A 27833-nucleotide genomic window follows, 5' to 3' on the forward strand; every position below is an offset into this window, starting at 1 on the left:
GATGAGTTCTTCTCTGCGTCTCTCGACTCCAAGATACAACTGCCTTCCTGCTCTGGAGCTGCCCCAGTTATAGGGCTGGTGTTCTTTGATGTCCGGACCCTCGCACTTGGAGGTCGGGAGGTCCGGGATGAGGGAGTTCAGACACCCAGCAGGGGGGTGGAGCCAGCGCCCGGGGAGGCGATGGGCGAGCGGCACCTGGCGGGGGAGAGCCATCGACACCTCTTTCCCCCAGTGACTTGCCAAGTAGCCCGCTCACCTCCTGGGTGGATGGTGGCGCCGGGATGTCTGAGACCTGGCCAGGCCCAGGGTTGAGGTCGATCTGGGGCCAGGCGGCCTCGTGGTGGAGTGTCCAAGATGGCGCCCAGGATGGGCGCGCAGGCCGGCAGTGGATCAGGCCCACGAGGTCGACATGTTCGAGGGTAGGGGTCCCGGAGGGGACGGAGGACGTGTAATGGTGGTGTGTGGTACCTGCGTGACCGGGCTCGGGCCTGGTCGGGCCGGGGGAGAGTGGCCCTTCATGTGGCCTGTCCAACAGCGGCTGGACTACATTTTCGTAGATATTAGCCTGTGGTCCAAGGTTAAAGATTTTAAAGTAGTTGCACGAACGGACAGTGATCACAATTCACTTTTATTAGACATGGTGTATCCTGTAGCTGCAGTGGGACCGCAGCCCGCTGAGACCAGGGAGGACCTAAGTAACCTGGTTCTCACCTTCAACAGGCGTAGGGTAAAATGGGAGAAACTGGTAAATTTGCAAGAAAGCATTAGGAAATTGTATGAGCTAGCACTCCCCAAGTTAGAGGACTTGGATAATTTAATTAACCAACCCAGACTTCAAAACTTTAATAATAAATTAGCTTTAATCCACGAAGAGTTAGTGGGCGTTCTGGGTGAGGTTCTTTTCCCGGAAGTAGTGCAGCGCAAGCAAAAGACTCGAACCTCTACCTGGTATAACTCAGACTGTAAAAAGTCCAAGTCTGAGTTAATAACAGCAATAAAAGCTGGAACAGACAGGGGCAAGGTCGCTGAGCTTAGGCGGGAATATAAGGACATGATGGCGCAGGCAAGGTCAGAGTGGGACTGGGACAGATGGCAGGATCTCTCTCTCGCCCTAGAGACGAGGGATTCTAGGAGATTCTGGTCTTTGGTAAACATTGGTACCGGCGAACCAAAAACTGCAGTGGAGCCCAACATTGCAGCCTCTGTGTGGGAAGACCACTTTGGTAAGCTCTACGAAGAAATCTTCGAAGGTTCCAATGATGTGGCTTCTGCCGTCCTATCCCAATCTGGCGACGGATTGGAATTTAGCCTTGGGGAGGTGGTCAGCGCCATAGAGAGACTGGCACTGGGTAAAGCACTGGGGCTGGATAGATTGCCTGGTGACCTCTTTAGGTCCCATCCTGAGATCTGGGCCCCGTATCTTTGGAGGGGTGTTTGTGGTGCTACAGCCCCCTAATAAATGCTTTTTCTGGTAAATAGTTGGGTACAGATGCTTTAAGTCGGGTATGGTGAGGTGTCGGTCGGATTTCACCAGGAATGTTTGCATACATGCAGACAAAAAATACACTGTCTCCTCTCTGTTTTAAAAGTCTTCATAAATGTTGGTTATTTTACAAAATATTGTGTTTTCTCTCACTTAGTACCGCTACCCATCCTCATTTGTCTCCCTTTCCACTGCCACTTTAGCCCCTCTCATGCACCCTGCTTGTTGTATAATGTATTATAACATTAAATGCCAGCGCAATTGTTGGGAAATCTGAAGCTCACACCCCCAATCTTACTGACCAAACTACACCTCTGTGACTGCAAACCCGTATCCCCTGTGCTTCAGCAGCATGCTGTCTCACAGCTTCAAGGAACTATAAACAGCCAGGTTTGAAGGCTTTCACAATTTGAGGTGGATGTCAATTCTTCTTGCAAGAATTGAGTTTCAGAGGTGCCGCCCTGGACTGAGGAGCTTGCAGCAGTGCAGGACATCCTGAAGGAAGTCATCCTGTGTGAAGTTTATACATTTGTGGGTGGGGGGGCGCGAACTAGACCTGAAGGCATCAGAGCGCTTTACATGAGCACCAGTTGTGTTAGAGACGAACACATTAATTGTTAGGTCTCGCTAAACCAATGCGTAAGCATTGTTCGGCGAGATTATAGTAAGGCTTCCGAAAAGTCTCCCCTAACTGCGGATTCAATTCAGTTCATGTGAGCCAGGCGCGTGCACATCGCCAGCCACATCCCACACCATGCCTCGGCATCAGACTTGAAAGGAAGCCGCTCCCCCGCCCCACTCCGCGCAATGCCAGAGCTAGTTTTTCTCGCTTTTTTTTGGTGCTTCATTCCACCTACCACTTTACACTGACTTGTTCACTTTCCTCCCATTTCTATCTCCTTCTCTCAGTCTCCTCCTTCATGTATTTCTCTGTCAATCTCCCTGTCTCCCATTCTTCATCTTCGATGCATCTTTTATTTTCTTACATGCTTTGGTGTACTTTCTCCTTTCTTCCCCTTCCTCCATATTTTCTACAACTTCATCACCTGTATTCTCATATCTTCTTTATTACTGCCTTCCTTATTTGATTTCCTCTTCTTCATTCCACCTTCCTTGTTCTCGCTCCGGTTTTCTCTTTCTTACCTTATTCCTCGTTCTTTCCAACATTGCCGCATCCTCTTCAGTCTCTTTCTCTGTCCGTCTGCCTTTCTCCGTCTCTACTTCTGCTCATTATTTCTTCTGTCCCCAATGTGCAGCTTCCAGTCTTTATTCCTTCCATTCTCTTCTTTCTATCCTGTTGATCTTTCCCCTCTACTCCTTCCACCCTGCATGCCCGCCTCTACTGCTTCCTTCGTTTTCGCGCTTTACTTCCGTAGTCTTTATTCTGTCAATCCACTTCTGTTCTCCTCCCTCATAACCCCCTCCTCCGTTTATCCCTGTCTTCGCCCCTCTTCCTTCTTCCTTATCATATTATTTTCTTCCTCCTCTCCTTTCCTCCCTCGTCTTCCCCGCTCTTTCTTGCTTCCTTGGTTCCTCCGTTCCTGTGTGTCCAGCCCCCTCTCCCTGGCACCTCTGACCTTTCCTGCTGCTTCCCGACCACCCTGACAGTCGGGAGCTGGTGCCTGTGGGTGCAGAGTATGGCTCGGCGTGATTTATGCCATTGGTATAACAGCAGACACACTGCAGTCCCCCCCTGATTAAAATTCAGCTCCGGCCCCGACTGCAGCACTCCACAAATGGAATATTCTACATAATTTCCGAAAATGCTTGTTTTTCTTGTTTAAAAAGTGACCTTGTGTGATGTAACTAGTGTTTATTTAAAGCGCTGCAATACCTTCCGATAGAGTTCGCGCTAAATAAAAGTGCAGAAAAAACACAAAACAAATCGAACGCTTTAAAGCAAGAAAGGAACACCTCGGTGGGTGAATCACCCAGCTGGTGTCACAAGGCCCCCATAGGCAGAGCGGATGTTTCTTGCCATCCTCACCTCTGCTGATTATGTAGAGGCTACCAGGCCTTACAGTGACACCTCGTCACCCAGAATACCCTCGGCACCCTCTCCAATCTCACACCTCAGCAAAGAGCCTTTGATCAGCATTAAACAGGCGAGTGCTCCCCCCCTGGGGCGCTACCTCCGGGCATAAAACACCACCTTGAGTGTACCCCTTCTTTGAGGTAGACAGTACCACATAGGAGAGGTGCAAAATAAGTGTATAATCTTGTTGTAAGCCTTTATTACTGCAGGACATAATCAGGGTTTCTTTGCTACAACAGCTTGAATTATATACAACACTACATTGGGCGCTAAAAACTGGAAAAATTCACATTGGAATGTTTAGAACTCCAACTGCTCAAAATTACTCAAAACATAACCATGAACAAATCAATTTACACTGGAAGAATACTGAAGCATTTGCTGTGCGTAATATACTAAAAAAACAAAACATAAAACCGGTTTGCCCATAGGCAATTAAAACAGAAGTGGAATGCATGCAGGGTGAACGAACTGCTCAACTTTGCGGGAAATTGTTCTTTAAGTCCACCAATGCAGGGTGCTAAAGTGTTTGGTCTTTCAGGGCAGTTTCCCAACTAGTTTTCATCAGTGGTGGTTAAGTCCCCAGAGTAATCATTTGGGTCAGCAGCATCATCCGCATCTGCACTTTCTGCCTCCACATTATCTGCTCCTCATTTTCATCGTTTTCACCATCAATGTCCTCCTTTTCGTTTTGCTCATTGTCTTCATCATTCGCATCAGTTGTTTCCTCAACTACCGATTCTCCTGTTTGTTCAACGATTTCAAAGGGATTCTCACCCTAAAAGTAAACACAAGTTTTAAACCATCTTTAGCAAAATTTTGCAGAACAAATGCACACTAACTATTACAAAAGTAACAGCAAAAGTCTTGTGTACAGTGCAAGTAAAGAACTCAGATTTCAGATCACAAAAAAGCAGAAAGAATGTATTATTAGAAAAGGCATCTTACAACGGGGAGAACATATGCAGGACTTCTAAATTTTAGAGTATGTCCAGACAGGCCATAGGATGGAAAAATCCATGCCAGGTCTATGAACGCCCATGAGCTCTGAGGAGTCCTTGTACAGAGGGGGCGGTGACTGGAATATTGAGGGTGGGCATCACATTTCCAAGAAATTAATTTCCTGCGAAACTACAATTTTTTGGGGTGAAACTCAGTACGGAAGAAGTGTTATTTGCAAAGCTGAGGAAGGAGTAAACAGATCTGAACATTCGATATGCAGTGTGAGCCCTGGAGGCAGGAAGGGTGGAAGTGCATCCACAGCATTACAGGCTGCAAGCTAATTGTTGATGGTCATTAACTTATCAGTTTGCAGCATGTGTACCTGTTTGATTTAATTAATGATTTTATTTAATTTGTATAGCTCTTGAATCACCCCCAGGGGGGTATCTCAGCGCTTGGAAGCACAGCATAGGTCATGGGTACTCACAAACGTTCTCTCAGGGGCCAAATTTACACTGTGGTTTGTGTCCGAGGGCCGCACCAGTGGGGGCGGGGTCAGTGGGGGAGGTGGCAGGGCTAGAGCAACAAAAAAAAAACACAACTGACCATGAGGTTGATCACTGGTCCCTGCAGCGGACACCTTCGTCCACTGAGCCACCAGACCCGGGATACACACATCTCTTGCTCTCTCTTTGTCTCCCTCCCTCACTCTCCCTACCTCTCCCATACTCTGTTCCCCTCCCTCTGTCTTCCTCCCCCTGTCTCCCTTTCCCTCTCTCACTCCCTCCCCCCTTTCCCTCTCACTCCCTCACTGTCTCCCTTTCCCTCTCTCACTCCCTCACTCTGTCTCCCTTTCCCTCACTCACTCCCTTTCCCTCCCTTCCTTTCCCTCTCACTGTCTCCCTTTCCCCCTGTCACTCCCTCACTCTGTCACTCCTTTTCCCTCCTTTCCCTCCCTTTCCCACTCTCACTCCCTCACTCTGTCAGGGCAGTTTTCAGGAGTCTTCTGAATTTAAGATGGTCCAAACACTGTCTTAGGGCCAGCTGTAGTTGATTCCAGATGAAGGGTGCGAGAAGGACTTGCCTCCGGGTCTAGCCTTTTTTATGTTGGGGCTTTTGAGGAGCGATTGGGAGCTGGCGCGCAGAGTCCGAGCCGGGTAATAGCGGCGAAGTTTCTCTACTACATCGGGAGGGCCATTGCCCCAGATAGCTTTGTGTGTGAGACAGCAGATCTAGAATTTCACGCGCTGTCGTATTGGCAGCCAGTGTAGCTGATGAGGGAGGGGAGAGGAAGCTGATCTGGGGGGAGCATTCAGAACCGTGCAGGCGGCTGTGTTCGGTATCATTTGCAATTGGTTTAAGGAGGACTCATTTGCTGCGATCAATAGGGCGTTGCAATAGTCCAGCTTGCTTGGTATCAGGGCCTGTGTTAGGGTTTTCCTTGTTGTGTCGGGGAGATAAGTAAAAGCTTTCCTTAGTAAGCCATGGGTGTGGAAGCAGGATCAGACTGTGTGAGTAACGTGTTTCTTCATGTTTAGGGACTGTTGAAGGTGAACACAGAGGTTTTTGACTGTGGTTGCCGGGGTCGGGGTGTGCCTAGTTCTGGGGGCCACCAGGAAGGTGACCAGAGGAGGGGGCATCTCCAAAGAGCAGAACCTCAGTTTTTGCAGCGTTCAGCTGAAGGAAATTGCTTTCCATCCAGTGAGATTTCCAGCATTCCTAAAGAGAAGGTAGATTGGGCAGATTGAGAAGTTTTATTGAAAGAGAAGGTAAGCTGTTGATGCTTTTATGCCTGTGGCTGAAGGGTTACCCATGTGTGGTGTGAAATTCGCTTTTAAGTAGAACTGCAGAATGGCCATATTTCTGGTTGAATACAAGACTGCAACAGAAATATACTTACTAGAAATACCAATAAAGAATTTGCTGGATTACATTTATATTTAAAGCAGACATCTCCAACGGATAGCTCTGAATCTACTGGCAGCTCACCAATACCCTGGAAGATTGGTGGTTTGACAGTGTGAAAACACGAGTCAGGATACAGGTATCCTGAACCTATAGGACACATGGGGGGACCCCCTCATGGGCAATTGCTTTTTTTTAAAAACCTATTAAAATTTTAAGTGCTAACTTTTCTATGGTTGTGTGGGTAAAAATGAAACTAACGTCCCTGGAACCTTTGGCATTTTCAGTGGGTTGTAAAACGTTTTTTTTTTTTTTTTTTTTGGGTGTAAGACATTTATTCTGTATTAAAGAGACAAATGATGTACACTGCGTCACGCCAACAACCCGGAGGCAGGCCGCTATCAGGTATACAATGCACAAGGGTCAGTAAAACAGTCCGAGGGCTATCGTCCAGCCGGAGCTGGCACTCCCAGTGATATATATAAAACAGTAGTAACGTGGTCGTGAGCAGTACAACACCTGCGCATAAGTGATCTTACTTTTCTCTCAGTGTTGCAGACATGCAGATGTATCAGGAAGCAACCAGGTCGCCTTGGAGCGAACAGCGGTCAATAACCCGCCGCGGCGGCCAGTAGGAAGGATACGTCCAGCAGCACTGTTTTCTCCCAACATACCCCCCCAACAGTCAGAAAAACTAAAACAGCAAACTGCGGTGCAAGTACATAGAATTGCTATGCAACATATCATCCGTCCTTAGGGCTGCGCGGACCTGTGCTGGAGTGTCATGAGTAAAGGCGAGTCGCGATAAGGGTGATGGTGTGGCGATTGCCACCTCCTCCACATGTAGGCGAGAGAATAAAAAAAGGGGGGGGGGAGGGAGGAAGGGGGGGAGGGGGGGGAGAGGAGGAGGATAAGTGGGGCTATTCGCCGAGGTCTGGGGCCGCAGGAGGGTCTGCGGGGATAGGGTCAGCGGCATATGCAGGGCCAATGGGGTTGCATGGCTAGGGCGTGTGACAATACAGGGCAGGTCCGCACTACCTCAGGGCTGACAAGCAACAAGCATTCAATCACGTAATGAACACAGTCAGCCCATATCATCTGAAACACCTGAATCCGGTGATCTCCCCAGGGTGTCCGAGCCCTCACGTTCTCTAGCCCACTGTATGAACGGGTCCCAGATATCAATAGGTCTGGAAGCGGTGGGCATAGTCTCCCAGTAGTGTGTCAGTTGTGTATGGCCATATGTTACATCTCTAATCCACCCCGTGAATGAGGGGAGAGCCCTCCTACCCCAATGTAGCGCGATCTGTCGTTTGGCATAGAGAAGGAGTAGGGCATGTAGCTTCCTGTCGCAGGGTTCAGTGTCTTTAACATAACCTAGCAAACCCAGGAGAGGAGTTGGTGTATCATTCCTATGCGTAATTTGATTTATGGCTGTAAAAACCTCCGACCAGTATGAATCCAGTTTGGGGCAGCTCCACGCCACGTGGAGAAAGGACGCATCTTCCCCTCCGCATTTCCAGCAGGAGGCATCTGCGCGGATGCCCATTCGGTGTAACAATGTCGGCGTGCGGTAATAGCGGTGTAGGAACTTGAAATGTATGAGCCGCAGTCGATAGTTCGGAGACAGTGCCGTGAGTTGCTTACAGCAGTACTCCCAGATGTCATCCGTTAGCTGATCAGTCAGATCCGCGGCCCATGCCTGTTTGGCCATGGCCTCAGTGATCGGTGCCTGCTCCTGCATGCAGTTATATAGTCTCGATACCAGCTTTTTGGGGGAAGGCCGTGAAAGCAGATTCTGGAGGGCGTCTAGTGTGCATGGCTCCTCTGGGAAGTGGGGTCCTATCTTTTTGCAGGATTCACGGAGGGAATGGTACAGTAGCGTGTCCGCGAAAGATTCTGGCAGGACATCCTCATTCGTGTCCATCTCGACGAAGGTACCATCCGGATATAAATCAGCGAATGTGTGCAGCCGTTTTCCCCGGATCGTGAGGACGTCTCCCCTGGCGGTGAGACAAGGCAGCATCGGGTTACCCCGAAGGGGGATGGCCGGAGCATAAAGCAAAGAGAGACCCGCTCTCTTCTGCAGTTCACGCCAAGCCCAGCGGATCATCTCCACGGTATCCACTTCTCGCGACGGGCAGGAGACCTTACCGTATAGAGCAACTCGCAGCGGCAAAGGGGCGACCACGGCCAGTTCAACCGCCACATGCGGTTGATAGGGAGTAGGGAAGGCCCAGAAGTGCAGAAATTGCGCTTGGGCGCAGAGGGAGTAAAGCCTCAGATCAGGAGCACCGAGACCTCCTTGTCGGAGCGGTAGTGTGAGTAGGTCCCAGGAGACTCTCGCTTGCCCACCAGCCCACACCAATTTCAGCAATAGTGAGCGAACACGAGCGTGAAAGTGTGCTGTCATTGGTAGCGGTACGTTCACGAACAAATATAAGAATTTGGGGAGAACCACCATTTTTGCTAAGGCTATCCTTGCGACTAGGGAAAGGGGCAGTTTGTTCCAGACCTCAATTTTCCCCTCCAGCCAGTCTACCGCCCTCCCGAAATTTAGTGTCCACAACTCCTGCACATCCCGACTGACCCAGACTCCCAAATACTTAACAGCGTCCGTCTCCCACCTCAAAGGGTAGTCCGGAGCCGGGCGATTAGTCTCGTCCGTCAAGGGGAAGGCAACCGATTTAGACCAGTTAATGGACACTCCTGCTAGGCCCTCAAATCTCACGAATTCCCGAAGTAGTGGATTCATGTTGTCCTTGGGATTGATGATGTATAGGGTGACATCATCCGCGTATAACGAGATTAGTAAGCTCCGAGAGCTAAATCCGATGCCCCTTGCAGTGTGGTGTTGTCTTATCCGAGCCGCAAGCGGCTCCATTGCAATGGCAAAGAGGAGGGGTGACAGAGGGCATCCCTGCCTTGTCCCCCTGGAGACTCGGAAGGGCTTAGACACGAGACCGTTGACACTCACCCTAGCTCTAGGTTCCGTGTACAGTAGTTTAATCAAGGTCATGAAGTTTTGGCTAAAGCCCATCCGTTCCAAAACTTTAAACAGATAAGGCCACTCTAAGGAGTCAAATGCCTTGGTGGCGTCAAGGAACACCACCGCCGCCTGTACAGATGGATGCAAGTAGTGGAGAACAGAAAAAATGGTTCTGAGGTTATGTGATGTTGCGCGGCCCGGGATAAACCCCGACTGATCAGGGAGTGCAATCATAGGCAGCATAGGCTGCAATCGATCCGCAATTACCTTAGCGTAGATTTTAGCATCGACGTTTATCAGAGAAAGGGGCCTATAGGAATCTAGGTGTAGCTCGTCTTTATCAGGTTTAAGGAGTGTAATTATTAGGGCTTCCCGCATGGAGTCTGGTAGGGAATTCAATTCGAGGGCCTCAACAAACACTGTATGCCGTTTCGGCGCCAACTCATCCACATAGGTTTTATAGAAGGCTGTTGTCAGGCCATCTGGGCCAGGGGCTTTGTTGGCCGGCATGCTTTTTATCACCTGGGCTATGTCCTGGACCGTGACAGTGAGGTCCATGTATTGTCGGTGGTTATTGTTAAACCATACGAGAGCTATGGAATCCAAAAAGGCTTGCAAAGTGGGCGGCCCAAATGATATCAAGTCTCCGGCCAAGTGTAGAGCTCAAATGGCGAGACTGCCCAGTTTTGCTGTGTAGCTGCAGCGTGAAAGGCAAGACAGCACCAAGGCACAAAATGGCGGGCACCGGAGTTCAAGTAGTGAGGCAGTGCGGTAGTGTGCCGACTAATTAGGCTGCAGGGCCAGTAGTGCAATGGAGACCCGGGGACCCGGGCAGCAGGGAGCAGCAGCGTTCAACCGGCACACAGTTCACAACAACGGTCGGCAGCCGATATGTCAGGAGTAATGGCTTTGCGGGCGGGTTCAGGCCGGACTTCGCCCCTCCTCAGCTCCGCATTGCTTCTGCCCTATCCCTCATGTGCCGCTCACCAATGGTGTCCCTGTCTCCCAGCGAAGTCCCCGGTTCCCGGATCGCTTACCACAGCTCCGGGTGCAGACTCACGTTTAGCGCGGCGCCCCTTCTGGAGTCCCGGTCGGAGAAGGGCGGTCTTCTTTCACCGCGGTGCCCAGGATCACAGCAGTCAGTCCCCAACAACTGCGCGATCGGGACTCACCAGTGCCTCGGACGGTCACAGCTTCCTCCCCGACACAGTTATCTGCTACAGCACGGCGGGTCCCCGGGTCTCTGGAGGCCCACTCAGCCGCGGTCTGCAGTCCTCAGCGACGCCCAGAGGCCGGCACTTCCGGCCGGGAGCAGAGCGGGCGCGCAGGTCGGCCAGTGATTGGAACGCCTCCGCTCCTCAGGATCTTTGACGATGCGTCTCAGACCCGAGCCGAGTGATCCCCCAAGTTACAGGCTTCGATCTCGTGGATGTTCAGGGTCCTCACTCACCAGGAGAAGGATTAATTAAGGATTTGTCAGAGTAGCCGGCGGAGCCCACTCAGAAAGCGGCCATCTCGCTGCTCAGCTAGCCACGCCCCCCCAGTGGGTTGTAAAACTTTAATTGTGACAGACATCTGAGTAGTCAGAACAATAATTCTGGAAGGCATGGTCACTCACCATTGTGGTAACTCTCATAGAAAAAGTTGGACTGCCGATTTAACTGGCCAAGCAATTATTCAACTTGAGGCAATAGGTTCAATGTCTTCAGATATGGCTCCTAAAAATCTTACCGTTGCATACTGTTCGTACCGGGACTTGACTGTTGGGTTGTTTAGGATACTTGTAGCAGTGAGTACGCTCTCCCTTTTTATTTGTTCCTTGTAAGCCTGGAATTTTTTTTAGATAAATAAACGTTAATTTATACACATACTGCTAGTTCAACTACAATAACTTGGTTGGAACCTAGAAGAGAAGGCATTCAATGTGGACAGAAACCCTTTAGAAACTACTCTGCCACCAGGGTGTGCCAGATAAGCGTTTTTAAAAAACACCAGGGACTCTTATTAGGGAATGACCCGCAATCTCGCTCCCTCCACAAGCAAGCAATCAAACCCCACCAAGCAGGCCGTGACCTGAAACCCCCAAGGGAAAAGAGCACAGCCAAGAGACCAGGCGAGCAGATAATGTGCTTTAATGTAAGCTGGGACTCCGATGTCTGTGCTCTTTTCAGGACATGCCCTCTGAAGGACACAGATTGGTCAATGAGAGAGCCCAAGGATTTGGAAAAAAAAGAAATAGGGAGAAGAGGCCATCCAATTTCAAAGACATGCCCTTCACATTGACAAAGCCTTTATTTTGAGATACACATAATTAATATTATAACCACCACACTGCCCAATTATTTCAACTATCAAACCAATGCCAAGGTGTTGGCGATGTGAAGGTCTGTAATTGTTAATGACGTGATGGGTTGCACTGACATTCATATAGAGCCACTCACACAGACAGAGCCACCCACACACAGAGCCGACAAAAGAAGCTATCCACACAGAGCGCTACACACAGAGCGCTATGCGCCACACACAGACAGTGCGCCACACACACACACAGACAGAGCGCCACACACACACAGACAGACAGAGCGCCACACACACACAGACAGACAGACAGAGCCACACACAGAGACAGAGCCACACACACAGACAGAGCCACACACACAGACAGAGCCACACACAGACACATCTTCTCACCTGCACAAAGGAAAGGACAAAAATGCACACAGGCTTCGATCAAACACCTTCCAGATTAACTGCCAAGAATGCAGCAGCACGCACAGCTTCAGACCCAGCACTTACCCACCAAATACACTTCCGCCACAGAAGCAGCACTGGCTGGTGATACTAGCCAGCCACCAGGGTAAAACCAGACAGAGCAGATGTTCTGAAGAGGCCGCTACCCACAAGACAAGGACGCCACCAATTTCCAGGACATGGCTCACCAAGACTATTAGTCAGTCAAAGCTCTAGCCTGTAGAATGGGCAATCCAAAAACCACTTGTAACCCAACCATGTCCCCATCCTCCCTCGCCCCAAAAGAATGTACAGTTAAATGAGATTGATAGGACACTTTGTAAGGCTGAAACAGGGCACATTAACTGTAATATCCAGACGCGGGTAGAAATCTAAGCTCGGAATCAGAAAGGGGGCCCTGAATACTGCAGGGGGGCTGGGGAGTTCAGCAGTCAATTACTCTCTGCCTTGAAAATAGTACTGTGCCAAAATGGCCTCTTACCCAGAGTGACTAGTACATGTCGCAGCTCAGCGCCCATCACAGAGCCATTGGCTTCTTTGTCGCAGACCCTCAGCTCCTCCACAAAGTCATTGTAGGTACCCTGGTCCTTGTTCTTCGCAATTGTCTGCAGCATGGGCAAGAACTCGTCAAAGCCAAGCTTCTTGGTGTTAAGCTCTGGGAAGGAGAGAAGAGTTCAGAGGAGCAGTCACCGGCTGCAGCAGCGTGCCAGGCTGGAGAGTACACATTAACAGTGACAATGTGATCGTCCAAGTTCCCCAAAAACCCCCTACCACCTCCAGTCAGGTTTTTGTCCCATCCCAGACTGCCAATGAATATTACTGATATGGTCCATCTAGCAACTGTGAACGAGGCAGAGATCTCCAATTCAATGTGTGGCACAGGGCAGGGTCAGAGCTGAGGGCACAGGTGTAAGAGCTGAGGGCACAGGTGTAAGAGCTGAGGGCACAGGTGTAAGAGCTGAGGGCGAAGGGGTAAGAGCTGAGGGCGAAGGGGTAAGAGCTGAGGGCAAAGGGGTAAGAGCTGAGGGCAAAGGGGTAAGAGCTGAGGGCACAGGTAAGAGCTGAGGGTGAAAGGTGAGTAGAAATCTGGCGTGTGGGGAATGAGTAGAGCACAGGATACAGATTGCTTAGTGGGTGGGTGTGTGTGTGTATTCAAAGGATAAGAAGTATGCGCGGACTTCTGTGAGCTCCCCATTCCTATCGCAATACATAATGCCTTACATACTAGATTCACATTTTCTACAGCGTGTTCCTCCTGTCACAAATCAATATTTCAACTATTTATTAAACAATTATTGCTTGAAATAGCCTGGAGGTAGGACAGCAAACGCGCCTAATTTACGAGACGGTTTCCAGTTTCCCTTTGCTGCTGGGGGGAGAGTTGCATCATAAATACCAGAAATCATGTTTCCACAATTTAATCGCCAGTAACTCCTGAAATATTTACCAATGTTAATACCAGATCTGCCACGATTGTCACATTTTATGTAATATCCAAAATCAGATACAAGCAAGACGTCGCGTCCAAGTGAAAGAGGCCCATTAGACTCTAATGCAAGCCTAAGGTTTAGTAATAATAGCCAACGAGGATATAGTGAGCTTTTCTGACTTGCCCCCAAGGTTCAATGCACCACAGACATAATAAGCCCCTGGGTCTCATCGTAACAGACTGTGCACTCTGAAATACACCTTAAAATGTAGCTCCTTCAGATTCACCTAAGTTAATTTTCAACTGGGGTGTGCTCTGGTCCACGGATGAGTGGCGTGTGCTCAGATCCAGGGGTGAGTGGCGGGTGCTCTGGTCCAGGGGTGAGTAGCGGGTGCTCAGATCTAGGGGTGAGTAGGGGTACTCTGGTCCAGGGGGTGAGTGGCGGGTGCTCTGGTCCAGGGGTAAGTGGTGGGTGTTCTGGTCCAGGGGTGAGTGGCGGGTGCTCTGGTCCAGGGGTGAGTAGCAGGTGCTCAGATCTAGGGGTGAGTGGGGGTGTTCAGATTCAATGTTTAGTGGCGGGAGGCAGACATGGTGTAGTTGTGAGTGATTCCTGCAGAGGTCCTGTGGTGATGGCAATGTCCAGTGTAGGGGTGAATGACTGGTGCCGAGGACCAGTGCGGGGGTGAATAACATGTGCGGGGGTGCATAACGTGTGCGGGGGTGCATAACGTGTGCGGGGGTGAATGAGGGGTGATCGGGTCCAGTGTGAGTGACGGGTGCCGGGGTCCAGTGTGAGTGACGGGTGTGGAGGTCCAGTGCAGGGTGAGAGATTCAGGTTCATCCCAGCCACTCGTTCGTCTAAACCTCGCTCTCATCCAGCACCGACTCCGCATCTCACCCGCCCAGTATTACAAAATAATCCAGCGCCCACCTGTTCGTGAGCCGAAGGGGTGGCAGCGAGGGGGTGAGCTCTCTGTCCGCCATATCCCGGCTCAGGACGCCTCCGACAGACAAACACTCACTGCATCCATCACAGCAAACTTCGCCCAACCGGAAGTTGCATTCTGAAGGAATCCGAGCTCGGAGCCGGCCGGGTCTGGCTCCTCTGGAATGCGGCTCCACCGGCGCAGCCTCGGCCCAGGCCTCGGGGGGATGGATGCGGGCGGGCCACGGGCGCCTGCTCTGGGCACCAGGTTCAGGCAGAAAAGGGAAAGGCTGGTTCCGTCTGAACTCAACAGGAGGCAGTTCAGAGAGCAGCCGCTGGGCGGCGCGCCTGGCGTTTACAAGAGAGCGCCAACCTGCCAACCACTCCCAAAAGACAATGAGGCATTGCCCTGGCTGCCGTAGCCTGCCAGGGAGAAGAGCGCAGAAGAGCATGGCAGGCAGGGGGTGCACAATAATCGAGTGAAAGCCACAGACGTATGCCAGCTGCACCCTGGCCATCAGACCCCATCTCTGCCCGCCAGCGACATAATCTTCGAACTTCGCCCTCTGGTAGCAGCGCACACACCCAGTCTACCCAGCCCGTCATCATCCCAGGCTGTGCGCCTCACCCATCGGTGCCAGCTAAACGAAAACTGTTTAACCGGACCCCACATACCCTGTCGTCGGACCTACCCTCTGGTGCCAGCCACACAGCGGCGGCTGAATGGCACCGGCTAGACTTGGAACCGCATTCTCCCTTACGAGCCAATCTCTAGAGATAGATAGAGGTAGGGCGATAGATAGAGGGAGGGAGGGCGATAGATAGATAGGAGGGCGATAGATAGAAGGAGGGCAATAACAGACAGATGTCCCTTCCAATGGCTAGCCTCCATTTATGGAGCTAGCCAATGGAAGAGCAGGCGGGACAAAGCACCCATACTGCTAAACAAAAGGTTTCGCCTGCGCGATCGCTGCTGCGCAGCAGATCGCCAGGCGAAACCTAAAAACCAGAAGCTGTCTATCTAGAAACATACCTTTTTTTGACCGCATTGCCATTTGATCCAGGTTTTCTCAATTTAGGTTTTTTGCCGACAAACGCCCCTCCAACAGGTTTATTAAGCGATTGCATCATCTTTCTTTTCATCCATCTTCCAGCAGGCCCACCAAATACCAGACTTGTCTGGTATTCGACAACAATTCCAGGTCTCTGCATACCGCCATAATCCTGCAAATTGATAACATAAAATTAGCAGAGAGTATGCAGATAAGGCAAGTTACATGGTGTGCAAAAATGTGTTAACAGTTTTATAATAATGGCAGGCATAATCCAAGAACCAATGTTGGGTGGTCAAGGAATTCGTAGGCTAAGCAGCAGTTGTTGCCATTCTGGTAGGTGTAGATACTTCTTGGCTACAATTATGAAAACTGCAGTAAGGACACTGCTGTACAGGTTTTCATTTGCATTAGTGAGTTGAGAAATAAAGAAGATAAAATGCTTATAAACATGTGTGTGGGTGGGTCTGGTAGCGCGTGTGGTTTGGTTGTGTGTGGTGTGGTTGTGTGTGAGAGAACAGGGAGTTAGAGAAGGAGGCGGGGTGAAAGAACAGCAGATCAGCACAGTAAAAGAACAGGGAGTTAAAGAAGGAGGTGGGGTGGAAGAGAGCAGCAGTTCAGCACGTGAGAAGACAAGAGAACAGGGAGTTAGAGAAGGAGGCAGGGTGGAAGAGAGCAGCAGATCAGTACGTGAGAAGAGAAGAGAACAGGGCGATAGAGGGAGGGCGATAGATAAGAAAGAGAAGGAGGGCGTTAAAGTAAGGGAGGGCGATAGAGAGGAAGGGGAGGCGATAGATAGAGTGAGGGCGATAGATAGAGAGGGAGGGAGGGCAATAGAGTAAGGGAGGGCAATAGAGTAAGGGAGGGCAATAGAGTAAGGGAGGGCAATAGATTGATAGATAGATAGAGGGAGGGCGATAGAGAGGGAGGGCGATAGATAGAGAGGGAGGGCGATAGAGAGGGAGGGCGATAGAGAGGGAGTGCGATAGATAGATAGAGGGAGTGCGATAGATAGATAGAGGGAGTGCGATAGATAGATAGAGGGAGTGCGATAGATAGAGGGAGTGCGACAGATAGATAGAGGGAGTGCGAGAGATTGATCGAGGGAGGGCGATAGATAGATAGAGGGAGGGCGATAGATAGATAGAGGGAGGGCGATAGATAGAGGGAGGGCGATAGATAGATAGAGGGAGGGCGATAGATAGATAGATAGATAGAGGGAGGGCGATAGATGGATAGAGGGAGGGCAATAACAGACAGATGTCCCTTCCAATGGCTAGCCTCCATTTATGGAGCTAGCCAATGGAAGAGCAGGTGGGACTAAGCACCCATACTGCTAAACAAAAGTTTTCGCCTGCGCGAACGCTGCTGTGCAGCGGATCGCCAGGCGAAACCTCTATCCAGAAACATACCTTTTTTGACTGCATTGCCATTTGATCCAGGTTTTCTCAATTTAGTTTTTTTGCCGACAAACGCCCCTCCAATGGGTTTATTAAGCGATTGCATCATCTTTCTTTTCATCCACCTTCCAGCAGTCCCACCAAATACCAGATTTGTCTGGTAGTCGACAACAATTCCAGGTCTCTGCATACCGCCATAATCCTGCAAATTGATAACATAAAATTAGCAGAGAGTATGCAGATAAGGCAAGTTACATGGTGTAGATAGATAGAGAGAGGGAGGGCGATAGATAGATAGAGGGCGATAGACAGATAGAGAGGGAGGGCGATAGACAGAGGGAGTGCGATAGATAGAGGGATTGAGGGAGTGCGATAGATAGAGGGATTGAGGGAGTGCGAGAGATAGAGGGATTGAGGGAGTGCGAGAGATAGATTGAGGGAGGGCGATAGATAGAGGGAGGGCGATAGATAGAGGGAGGGCGACAGATAGATAGAGGGAGGGCGACAGATAGAGAGAGGGAGGGCGACAGATAGAGAGAGGGAGGGCGACAGAGAGAGGGAGGGCGACAGATAGAGAGAGGGAGGGCGACAGATAGAGAGAGGGAGGGCGATAGATAGAGAGGGAGGGCGATAGAGTAAGGGAGGGCGATAGATAGAGAGGGAGGGCGATAGATAGAGAGGGAGGGCAATAGAGTAAGGGAGGGCGATTGATAGAGAGGGAGGGCGATAGAGTAAGGGAGGGCGATTGATAGAGAGGGAGGGCGATAGATAGAGGGAGGGCGATAGATAGAGGGAGGGCGATAGATAGATAGAGAGGGAGGGCGATAGATAGAGGGAGGGCGATAGATAGATAGAGAGGGAGGGCGATAGATAGATAGAGGGTGAGGGCGATAGATAGAGAGGGAGGGCGATAGAGTAAGGGAGGGCGATAGATAGATAGAGAGGGAGGGCGATAGAGTAAGGGAGGGCGATAGATAGATAGAGAGGGAGGGCGATAGAGTAAGGGAGGGCGATTGATAGAGAGGGAGGGCGATAGATAGAGGGAGGGCGATAGATAGATAGAGAGGGAGTGCGATAGAGTAAGGGAGGGCGATAGATAGATAGAGAGGGAGGGCGATAGAGTAAGGGAGGGCGATTGATAGAGAGGGAGGGCGATAGAGTAAGGGAGGGCGATTGATAGATAGAGGGAGGGCGATAGATAGAGGGAGGGCGATAGATAGAGGGAGGGGGAGGGCGATAGATAGAGGGAGGGCGATAGAGGGAGAGGGAGGGCGATAGATAGAGGGAGGGCGATAGATAGAGAGGGAGGGCGATAGATAGAGAGGGAGGGCGATAGATAGAGAGGGAGGGCAATAGATAGATAACGGGAGGGCGATAGATAGATAGATAGATAGATAGAGGGAGGGCGATTGATAGATAGAGGGAGGGCGATAGAGGGAGAGGGAGGGCGATAGATAGAGGGAGGGCGATAGATAGAGGGAGGGCGATAGATAGATAACGGGAGGGCGATAGATAGATAGATAGATAGATAGAGGGAGGGCGATTGATAGATAGAGGGAGGGCGATAGATAGAGGGAGGGCGATAGATAGAGGGAGGGCGATAGATAGAGGGAGGGCGATAGATAGAGAGGGAGGGCGATAGATAGAGGGAGGGCGATAGATAGAGGGAGGGCGATAGAGGGAGGGCGATAGAGGGAGGGGGAGGGCGATAGAGAGGGAGGCGATAGATAGAGAGGGAGGGCGATAGAGAGGGAGGGCGATAGAGAGGGAGGGCGATAGATAGAGAGGGAGGGCGATAGATAGAGAGGGAGGGCGATAGATAGAGGGAGGGCGATAGATAGAGGGAGGGCGATAGATAGATAGAGGGAGGGCGATAGATAGATAGAGGGAGGGCGATAGATAGAGGGAGGGCGATAGATAGAGGGAGGGCGATAGATAGAGGGAGGGCGATAGATAGAGGGAGGGCGATAGATAGAGGGAGGGCGATAGATAGAGGGAGGGCGATAGATAGAGGGAGGGCGATAGATAGAGAGGGAGGGCGATAGAGAGGGCGGGAGGGCGATAGATAGATAGAGAGGGAGGGCGATTGATAGAGAGGGAGGGGATAGATAGAGGGAGGGGGGATAGATAGAGGGAGGGCGATAGATAAATAGAGGGAGGGCGATAGATAGAGAGGGAGGGCGATAGAGTAAGGGAGGACGATTGATAGAGAGGGAGCGGGATAGATAAATAGAGGGAGGGCGATAGAGAGAGGACACTTATGGGACGTTTGCACACATGGTAGACGTGTGCACACATGATGGAAAGCATCGGGTGGCGGTGTGCACTGTCAAATCTTTCCATGTTGGACCTGTCCTGAGGGGTAGTGTTCGTGTGCAGGATGACGGTATGTCGAAAGTATTACAACTTGCATGTGCGTAAGTGCATGGTTTTAACTGTCCCGCATAGACAGCTGTAGTATTGTTGAGGGATGACTAGTGTTTAGTGTGCTACGAGGCTGGAATCTGGCATGACATACCAGGTGTACACACACAGTGTGCAAGCCCTCACCTACTTCGCAGAACCAGTGGCAGGCGCCTCTCGTTAGAATGTTATTATGCACATGTACACACCGTGTGTGAAATACTTAAAGTGTGCAACACCTAAAGTGTGCAAGGAGTGACTGGGATGATACATGCTGCTGGAGTTGGTGTTCCTGGTGCAGGAGGTTAGTGAGTACCACGGCATGCCACATGTACACACGCCACGCACTGCCCCTTACCTAACTCGCAGGATTAGTGGCAGGGGTGTAGTGTGCAGGGGCGGCTGAGGTGCTGCGTGCCGCTGGTGTTAGCGCCCCGTGTGCAGAAGGCGAGTGTTGCATACGCCGCACGCTGCCCCTTACCTAGCTCGCAGAACTAGTGGCAATGTGCAGTGTGTGCAAGGGGCGGCTGAGGTGGTAGTGCCCAGTGAGCAGAAGGCGCAGCCCCTTGCCTAAACAGGACCACCTTCCTTGAACTGCGATGCTTCTTTACACATGCACGAAAGCCCAGTACTAAAAAGATTGTGTCTTCGTGACATAGTCACTTGCCAACCATATGTATTACCAACCTCATAAGGAGGAAAAACAGAGCCAGCCCTAGGAGGATACCTCTGTAGGTGGCATTCGTTTTGTTGAGTTATCTTATTTGATACTTTTGTGGAATACACGCAAGGAGCCTTACTGTTTCTATCCTTTAATCCAAAAGGCAGCAATGGGGCCTTTGTATTAAAGGGTTATACATGCCTTAGGTGCTGGGAGGGAGGAGGGCTCAAGAACGGTTATAGGTGCAGAGGACACGCTTCAGAACACCTTAGCCTCCCGAGGGGGCAGAGAGTAACTTCTATTTGACATGTGTAAGCATGAACTCTGTGGTGTGGCTGCGCTGCTCATACCTGATAGGAGACCCCTTTGAGATTTTTGGACGGAGGCAGCGGCTGACACTTGACATGGAGCAACTAGAGCACTCTGTACTGGGTGGCATCAAAGCCGTTTAAATAGCATGAAGAGAGCCATGTGACCTAGAAATCTGGCCCAGGGGATGAAGGAGGAATTGGTCGTCAGGTGGTTAGATCCAGCCCACTTCTTTTGATCTTCCCTGTCTTCGTCGCATAATTACTTCTAGGTCTCCTGCTCTGCTCATGACACGTAGATTACTTGCGTTTTGTATCCTTCATGCAGGACACACATCCGGGTTTCTTCATACAACACTCCCTGCTAATTGGGCCTTTTTCTGAATTCTATAAATGTAAAGAAAAATCGAGTGAACTCATTATGCTCGAGGCCTCTGGAATGAATGAGCTACACAGGCCTGACCTCGGGCAGTCTGAGATCTGCAAGTTGGGTGAGCTTCTCACACTTGACAAGAGCTGGCTTGATGTCTGGCCTGGTATGGACTGCTCATACATACCTTGAACAGCTTCAGATAAGCTCCAGGCTCTTTAAACTACTCACGTCTGACCCAGGCTAAATTACGATTTCTGGCTTCTGTGGGCTACTTCCCCCAGATATGGGCAGCTAGAGATGTCGAAGTGTGGAGACATTTCCCTGTCTTACGCACTCCATTATCTCCTCGTTTCATGTGCTCTTGACTTTTCCTTGTTGTGGCTTTAATGCACCTTGTTGTATATTAAACCTGGGCTGCCCAGGCCTACCTGTGTCTTGAAAGCACCCTCCTTATTGCGTAATATTAGTATTCCTTGGGTGATTAGGATTCTGCAGAGAGATGCTGTTTGGGCCAGTGCCACGGATAGGACTGGCCAGGCCCCTGCCCGGAAGAACACACTCGTAATTGAGGTGTCTTCAATAATATATAAAAACCCTGCTGGGTTGTCCACATGTTATCGACCTTGGAAAGCTAAAAGCATGATTTGGCTCTCAAGGTTTGTAAACAATTAGCAGACTGGTTCCTCCTTGGTGTCTCAGCCTACCGTGCTATAGCTAAAACGACAAAATAAAAAAAATGTCACTGGTTTGGCGCCCCTTGTGACCTGGTTACACCTAAACAGTGCCTTCCCCTAGTATTCCACTTTAAAGACACTCGCGCTTCTCTTGAAGCTGACACGCCTCAAGATGGCGTCTTTACATCTTGTATGCAGAGTTGTTAGGCGTGGTAGCTCTGTGCACGCTGCAAAAAGAATATAATATGCACGTACTGCCTAAGTAGCCTTCCATCATTGTGCTGACTAGACCCGTTGATCAACTTTCCCATCTATGTTTTAGTCTGCATACTTATTGTATGGCACTCAAGGGTGGACGGGGTGATTGCTTGTTATTCTACCTCAAAACCTGGCCTTAATATATGAGACACAGTAAGCATCCTTGTCTTTTTAATCAAGTTTGTCGAACCTGACCAAATGCGTGTTTTGTATTAATTTCATCGACCTAGGTGGGAAGTGGTGCCTTGCAGGGACCCCTCATGTGTCCTGCAGGGTACACGCTGATCTATATAGCCAGCGCCTATGGATCCCGAATTATCTTACCCAGGTCTAACCTTGTAATCTTCTTGGTGGAGACTGATCTCTGCGGTAGATGCATTAACCCGCTGAGTAATAAAATAAACAAAATGTGTGGATTCTAAAGTGAGGGGCCTAGGTCGCACGATTGGTGGCAGGGGTGTAGAGTGTGCAGGGGCGGCGGGAGTGGTGCACGCCGCTAGGCGCAGTCCGCAGATAGAACGACGGCGGCATCCCCCGAGTAGGAGACACAGGTCGGGGGATGCCGTTTGGGACACACTGGAGCCTTCTCCCCTGCGTGAGGATAGGGACGCCAGCGCCACCCCAGGCCACACGCTCAGGGCAGCCGCCGCTGCGCTGCATATTGGGGCGACACTGGAGCCTTCTCCCCGGCGGACCAATTTATTAGAAAGAGGATAGGGACGCCCGCGCCACCCCAGGCCACACGCTGCCACTGGTGATTCGGTCTCTTAGCTGCCTTAGCCCGGTGCCCAGGTACCCGAGGTGTGAGGCGCAGTATCCTGGAGTGCCAGCACCTTCGCTCGCGCGCGCGGCGCCTCACTCACAGCTCCAACCCTTACAAGTTCGGCGTCTAAAGAGAGCGCGCTGACTAGAAGCTGATGAGCCAATGAATGAAGTGTTTACACATGGCAACGTAGAACAACTGATGGACTGTCAGTAAGACGACTTGTGATTTGTCTGCGACAAACTGCGCAGAAAAGCGGGAGGCAGCCAATTATGGCTACGTAGTGCACACGTCATGAAAATGGAACTGCGCAGGCGTAAAGGTTGTGCGCATGCGCAAAATGACAGGGGGGGCGCTCAATCATGGGAGCAGCGGATTATAGAACAAGGCAGCCAATTATGGCTACGTAGTGCACACGTCATGAAAATGGAACTGCGCAGGCGTAAAGGTTGTGCGCATGCGCAAAATGACAGGGGGGGCGCTCAATCATGGGAGCAGCGGATTATAGAACACCGGTCCCAAAAAAGCATGCTATGTGTTTGCCGGGCTGACAACATCACAGCTCTGAAGGTTGTGACGTCATCGGTTCGTCAAAGACATAGCTGGAAGGCCCAGTCTCCACCCCCTGATGGCGTGGAGGTTAAGTTAGCCCCGGGCGTTTAAAATGCAAGCCCAGGATCGCTAACTCTCCACGTCCATCCGAGAGTGGAGGAGAGCTCGTCACAGTGTCACCACCCCTTTCCCACTCGTTACAGGGCGTGGTGGGAGGGACCCACCCTGTGACGAGGGGGAAAGGGTGTGTCAGCCAAGGGCAGTCGAGTTGTGAACGTCTGCGCAGGCTCGATCTTAGTAGTACTGATTCCCGCATGCGTGTGTCAATGTTTTTGGAGTGGCACTGGCAGCCATTTTACACTCAAGGTAGGGTCCAGGCAGACTGCATCGGTGAGCCGAGGAGGCAGGTGACTGACTGTCCCGAAGAAGCATGGGACTCGTGCGTCATGCCATGATTACCAGCAGTGCCAGGTAGTCTATGTGGTTGCAGGCTGGAGTAGGGCAGTAGAAGGACTGGACTCATTGTGAAGTGTGAACTCGGTCAGTTCACCAGGTAAGGCCTAGGCGGGCTTTTTAACATTAACAGTAATTTTGTTTATAGGCCCGATCATGATGAGAGTTGGCTACGGCTTCGGGATTTACTGTGCAAACTGTCATGAAAAAAAGGAAGCTCTCTGTTAGTGTCTGTTCCCCCGGGCCCCAGCCAAAGAATACAGTGTGCAGCTGCTCCAGGATCAGATTTGATAGCTAAGCTAAGGGGCGCTGGGCTCAGGTCTAAGCATGATTGATGCGATTGTGTCCCTATGTCAAAAAAAAGCTTGGGCCCATCGGACAATTGTGTGCTGCGCTGGATGCCGCATGTGGTCATCTCTTCGCCTCTTCTGGCATTTCCACCGGGGCCTGGCCTTGTCTCCAGCTCTAACATATTACTGTATCAGACATCTCAGATATCCATTTGTAAACCATTAAAACCTGCGATAGTTGCAGGTTTCCAGGCGAAGTACTGAAAATCTTTTCTGAATTATGATAGTGAATTATTTTATTATTCCTCAAGTACAGATGCATTCGTGCTCGCACAATTGTACACAGAAGAGGCATGCTTTAGCATACATTTTTTCCCTACTTTTCTCAACAAGGATTTTTTTCTTTTGGAGGTGGAAATCATTTTACTAAACACACTCCTCAAAGCTGTTTAGGTTTGTAAGACACTTATTTGCAAGGGGAAAATCTCTTTTAGAAAAACATATGATCTGTTTTAATGGTAATGGCAAAAAATTAACAAAGGGGGGGGGGAGGTAGAGTACAGAGGTAGGATTCTTACTCCACAAACTTAGATGCATAAACAAGGGGAATCCTACTGATAGTGACTTGGAGGGGTGTTGCCCAACAGGGTGTGGGAACACTCAGTGTTTTTTAAAATACCCCTCACACACCAAAAGGCCCCTTAGTGTCATGCTTCATCATAGGGGTCTTCGCACCCCTCTAACGGGGTGCTGCGACCTACGACTACGCGGGAGCACTTATAATAATGACTATGTGTGGTGCGTGTGGTGTAGGTGAAAGGGATATTTTAAGTGAGTGATGGGATGTAGAGTTAAAAAGTACCTGGCTCGTGGGTATATTGGAAAAAAAAATTATTCACAACCCCGGGCTGGTACTACTAAAAGAAGTGAAGTGCAAGGTTGTCTGTCGTGTTTTTGGACAGTACCTCAGGTGTGGGTCGACATGTTTCGTAGCATGTGCTCCTTCTTCAGGACGGGGGCACAACTTCCCCACCTTACTCACGTTTCTCTAATTTATTTTATTTGTTAATAACAAAAAGTGAAAATTATTTTTAAGTGTATTTCAAAATTTATAGGCTATAGTGTGCCTACAGCGGTTTTTTGGCTCAGGATACATGCATTTGCATGACCTGAAAAAAGGAAAAAGAAAATGGAGATGGTTACCCTAATTGGGGTGGCTCAAACAGGTGCAGTCACCTGGAACAGACCATTTGCCAAAATTGGCCCTGTGGAGGAAAATAATAGACACAACATACAACATAGAAAACACACATATTGTCGTCCAGGAATCCAGGAGAAGGCTCTGGAATGGATCATCTCCTTCCTCGACGGAAGAACACAGAGAGTCCGCCTACCACCGTACAAGTCAGAGGCCACCGAAGTCATCTGCGGCGTCCCTCAATGATCCTCGCTGAGCCCCACCCTCTTCAACGTCTACATGAGCCCCCTCGCGGCCATCGCACGCCAACACAACCTCAGCATAATCTCCTACGCCGACGACACCCAGCTGATCCTCTCCCTGACCAACGACCCCGCCGCCGCCAGAGCCAACCTGCACGAAGGGATGAAAGAGGTAGCCGAGTGGATGACGACCAGCCGCCTGAAACTGAACTCAGACAAGACGGAGGTCCTCATCCTGGGCTCCTCACCCTCCGCCTGGGACGACTCCTGGTGGCCTCCCGCCCTGGGCACCGCACCCAAACCGACAGACCACGCACGAAACCTGGGCTTCATCCTGGACTCCTCCCTCTCCATGACCAGACAAGTCAACAACGTCTCCTCGGCGTGCTTCAACATCCTACGCATGCTACGGAAGATCTTCTGGTGGATCCCCACCGAGACCAGGAAGACCGTCACCCAGGCCCTCGTCACTAGTCGACTGGACTACGGCAACGCCCTCTACGCCGGTACCACCGCCAAGCTCCAGAAGAGACTCCAGCAGATCCAGAACGCCTCAGCCAGACTCATCCTCGACATCCCACGAACCAGCCACATCTCCGGACATCTGAGAGACCTACATTGGCTTCCAGTCAACAAAAGAATCACCTTCCGCCTCCTCACCCACGCACACAAAGCCCTACACGACCAAGGCCCGAGCTACCTCAACAACCGAATCAACTTCTACGCTCCCAAACGCCACCTCCGATCAGCCAACCACGCCCTCGCCGCCGTCCCCCGCATCCGAAGAGCGACTACAGGAGGAAGGTCCTTCTCCTACCTGGCCGCCAAGACCTGGAACTCCCTCCCGACCGACCTGCGCCTGACCCAAGACCACCTCTCCTTCAGGAAGAAGCTGAAGACCTGGCTGTTCGAGCAGTAGCGGCACCCCCCTCCCCCCAGCGCCTTGAGACCATACGGGTAAGTAGTGCACTCTATAAATGTCTTTGATTGATTGATTGATTGATAAAAGAAGAAGTATTGGTCATACTCATTGGGAAAAGCTTGCTTGCTTCATGAGCACTCTAGAACGTCTGAGGGTTGATTTCTATTTTGTGCAATCTAGATGGATAAATAGATTTGGTTTTAAAACACAGTTTTTACTTACTTTCTCAGAAGTAATGTATCTTTTTGGTCACTATACTCACAAACTCGGGACAAGTTGTCCTCCGTACTGCCCCACACGCTGCTCCGCTGGAATGATTGAGGGAGTCTATCGTGTGGTATTTATACCCTGTCATCCTCATTAGTGTGATCGTTAAGGATGTCTAACGGAAATGCCGTTGGTGAAATGCCCAAATAAGGGTAATCCGCCTTCTTTGCAGTAGGTGTTAAATTGCTTGTAACCCCATATAAGGTAGATCCGGTATTTTGTTTGGATCCCGTGGTGCGGTGTGCTCTGCCGGCATGCGTTTTGGCTACGGGCATGCTCAGTTGAGTCCGTGGTACCGCGCATGCGTAGTGTCTCTAATGCTGCACATGCGTTGTCTAGGATGTATCGAGCACCGTGTTGTTCGTTATTGTTGGTACTGCTTGTGGGGTTTTCGATGGTAATATACAAAGTGCAAAAGTATTGTAAATAGTGGAAAGAATAGATCGACTTTACTGGAGTAGAGAAAGGTGCATGAATTCATTTTAGGTTCTTAGTAGTTTACAGGTATGAGGGCATAGGATGTCTATGTTAGTGGGACAGCTGGCCCCAGGGGACGTCATAGTTGAGTCCCTGGATGTGGGTCCCAAGGCGGAACACCCATCTTTGTTCTTTTTGGAATAAACCTGTTTCTGACGGCAAGTGTTCAATTATTGTCCATCTCAGATCATTCACACAGTGTTGTTTCCCAAGGTAGTGTGTTGCCATTTTGGTTGTGGTCTTTTTACAACGAACATTGCTTTTGTGTTCATTTATTCTGATGTTGACAGCTCTGGTGGTCATGCCCACATATTCCAGACTGCAAGGGCAAGTAATCATGTAGACTACATTTTTTGTGTTGCAATTGATGAAGTATCGTTGTTCCCAGGTGCTGCCGATCCTGAATGTCAGGATACTGCTTTTCTGTGTAAGGTGGCAGCTGCTGCAGTTCCCACACGGGAAATGACCTTGTATCCCAATGGTGCTTTGCCTTGTCGTCGTGTTTGGTTTTGGTCTGGTATGCACTAAGATGTCTTTGAGGTTTCTTCCTCGGCGATGGGCGTGCATAGGTTTCTCAAAGTTCAGTGTACCGCAGTTTAGTATTGCCCAGTGTTTGTTCACGATTTTGGACACTTCATTTGATACCGTTGAGTAGGTTGTGATGCATATTGGTCGACTGTTTTCGTCCTTATTTGGTTGTTTGTCCTCCATGAGGGCCTCCCTGTGGTTGTTTTTAGCCCTTTTCATGGCTTTGTCAATAATCCTGGTTGGGTACTGCCTCTTTATGAGTTTCTTCTTCAGGTCACAAGCCTGTGATCTGAATTTGCTGAGTTCAGTACAATTGCGTCTTTGGCGCAAAAATTGACCATATGGCAAATTTTCTCTCAGGTGTCTCGGGTGAAAGCTATCGTACCGCAGAAGGCAGTTCCTCGCCGTAGGTTTAAAGTGAGTCGCACTTTTGAGTTTACCCCCTTCTGTGTAGATGTTGAAATCGAGAAAGACCAGGGATTGGTTTGAGACAGTGCTTGTGAATTTCAAGAATGCATTCTGGTTGTTGAGCCAAGTTAGGAAATTGATGGCA

At 50.3% G+C, this 27833-nt stretch overlaps 1 protein-coding gene across 3 annotated transcripts; it reads right to left on the minus strand.

Moving 5' to 3' along the window:
• Positions 1 to 4078: 4078 nt before the first annotated feature.
• LOC147667157 (myosin light chain 3, skeletal muscle isoform-like) lies at positions 4079 to 22473 on the minus strand. 3 transcript variants are annotated; one of them, XM_086948886.1, is made up of 6 exons: positions 22452 to 22473; positions 16924 to 17113; positions 15493 to 15683; positions 12587 to 12760; positions 11086 to 11181; positions 4079 to 4296 (listed from the first exon to the last, which is right to left on the minus strand). In XM_086948886.1, the coding sequence occupies exons 3-6, from the start codon at positions 15512 to 15514 to the stop codon at positions 4292 to 4294; spliced, it is 297 nt and encodes a 98-aa protein (XP_086805012.1). In that variant the 5' UTR covers positions 15515 to 15683; positions 16924 to 17113; positions 22452 to 22473; the 3' UTR covers positions 4079 to 4291. The 3 variants fall into 3 exon arrangements, with proteins under 3 accessions (XP_086805012.1, XP_086805011.1, XP_086805013.1); XM_086948885.1 differs by having other exon boundaries at positions 22385 to 22462; XM_086948887.1 differs by lacking the exons at positions 16924 to 17113; positions 22452 to 22473 and having other exon boundaries at positions 15493 to 15956.
• Positions 22474 to 27833: the final 5360 nt, after the last annotated feature.

Source organism: Lissotriton vulgaris, unplaced genomic scaffold (genome assembly GCF_964263255.1).
Source record: "Lissotriton vulgaris unplaced genomic scaffold, aLisVul1.2 SCAFFOLD_8058, whole genome shotgun sequence".
Lineage (NCBI taxonomy): Eukaryota > Metazoa > Chordata > Amphibia > Caudata > Salamandridae > Lissotriton > Lissotriton vulgaris.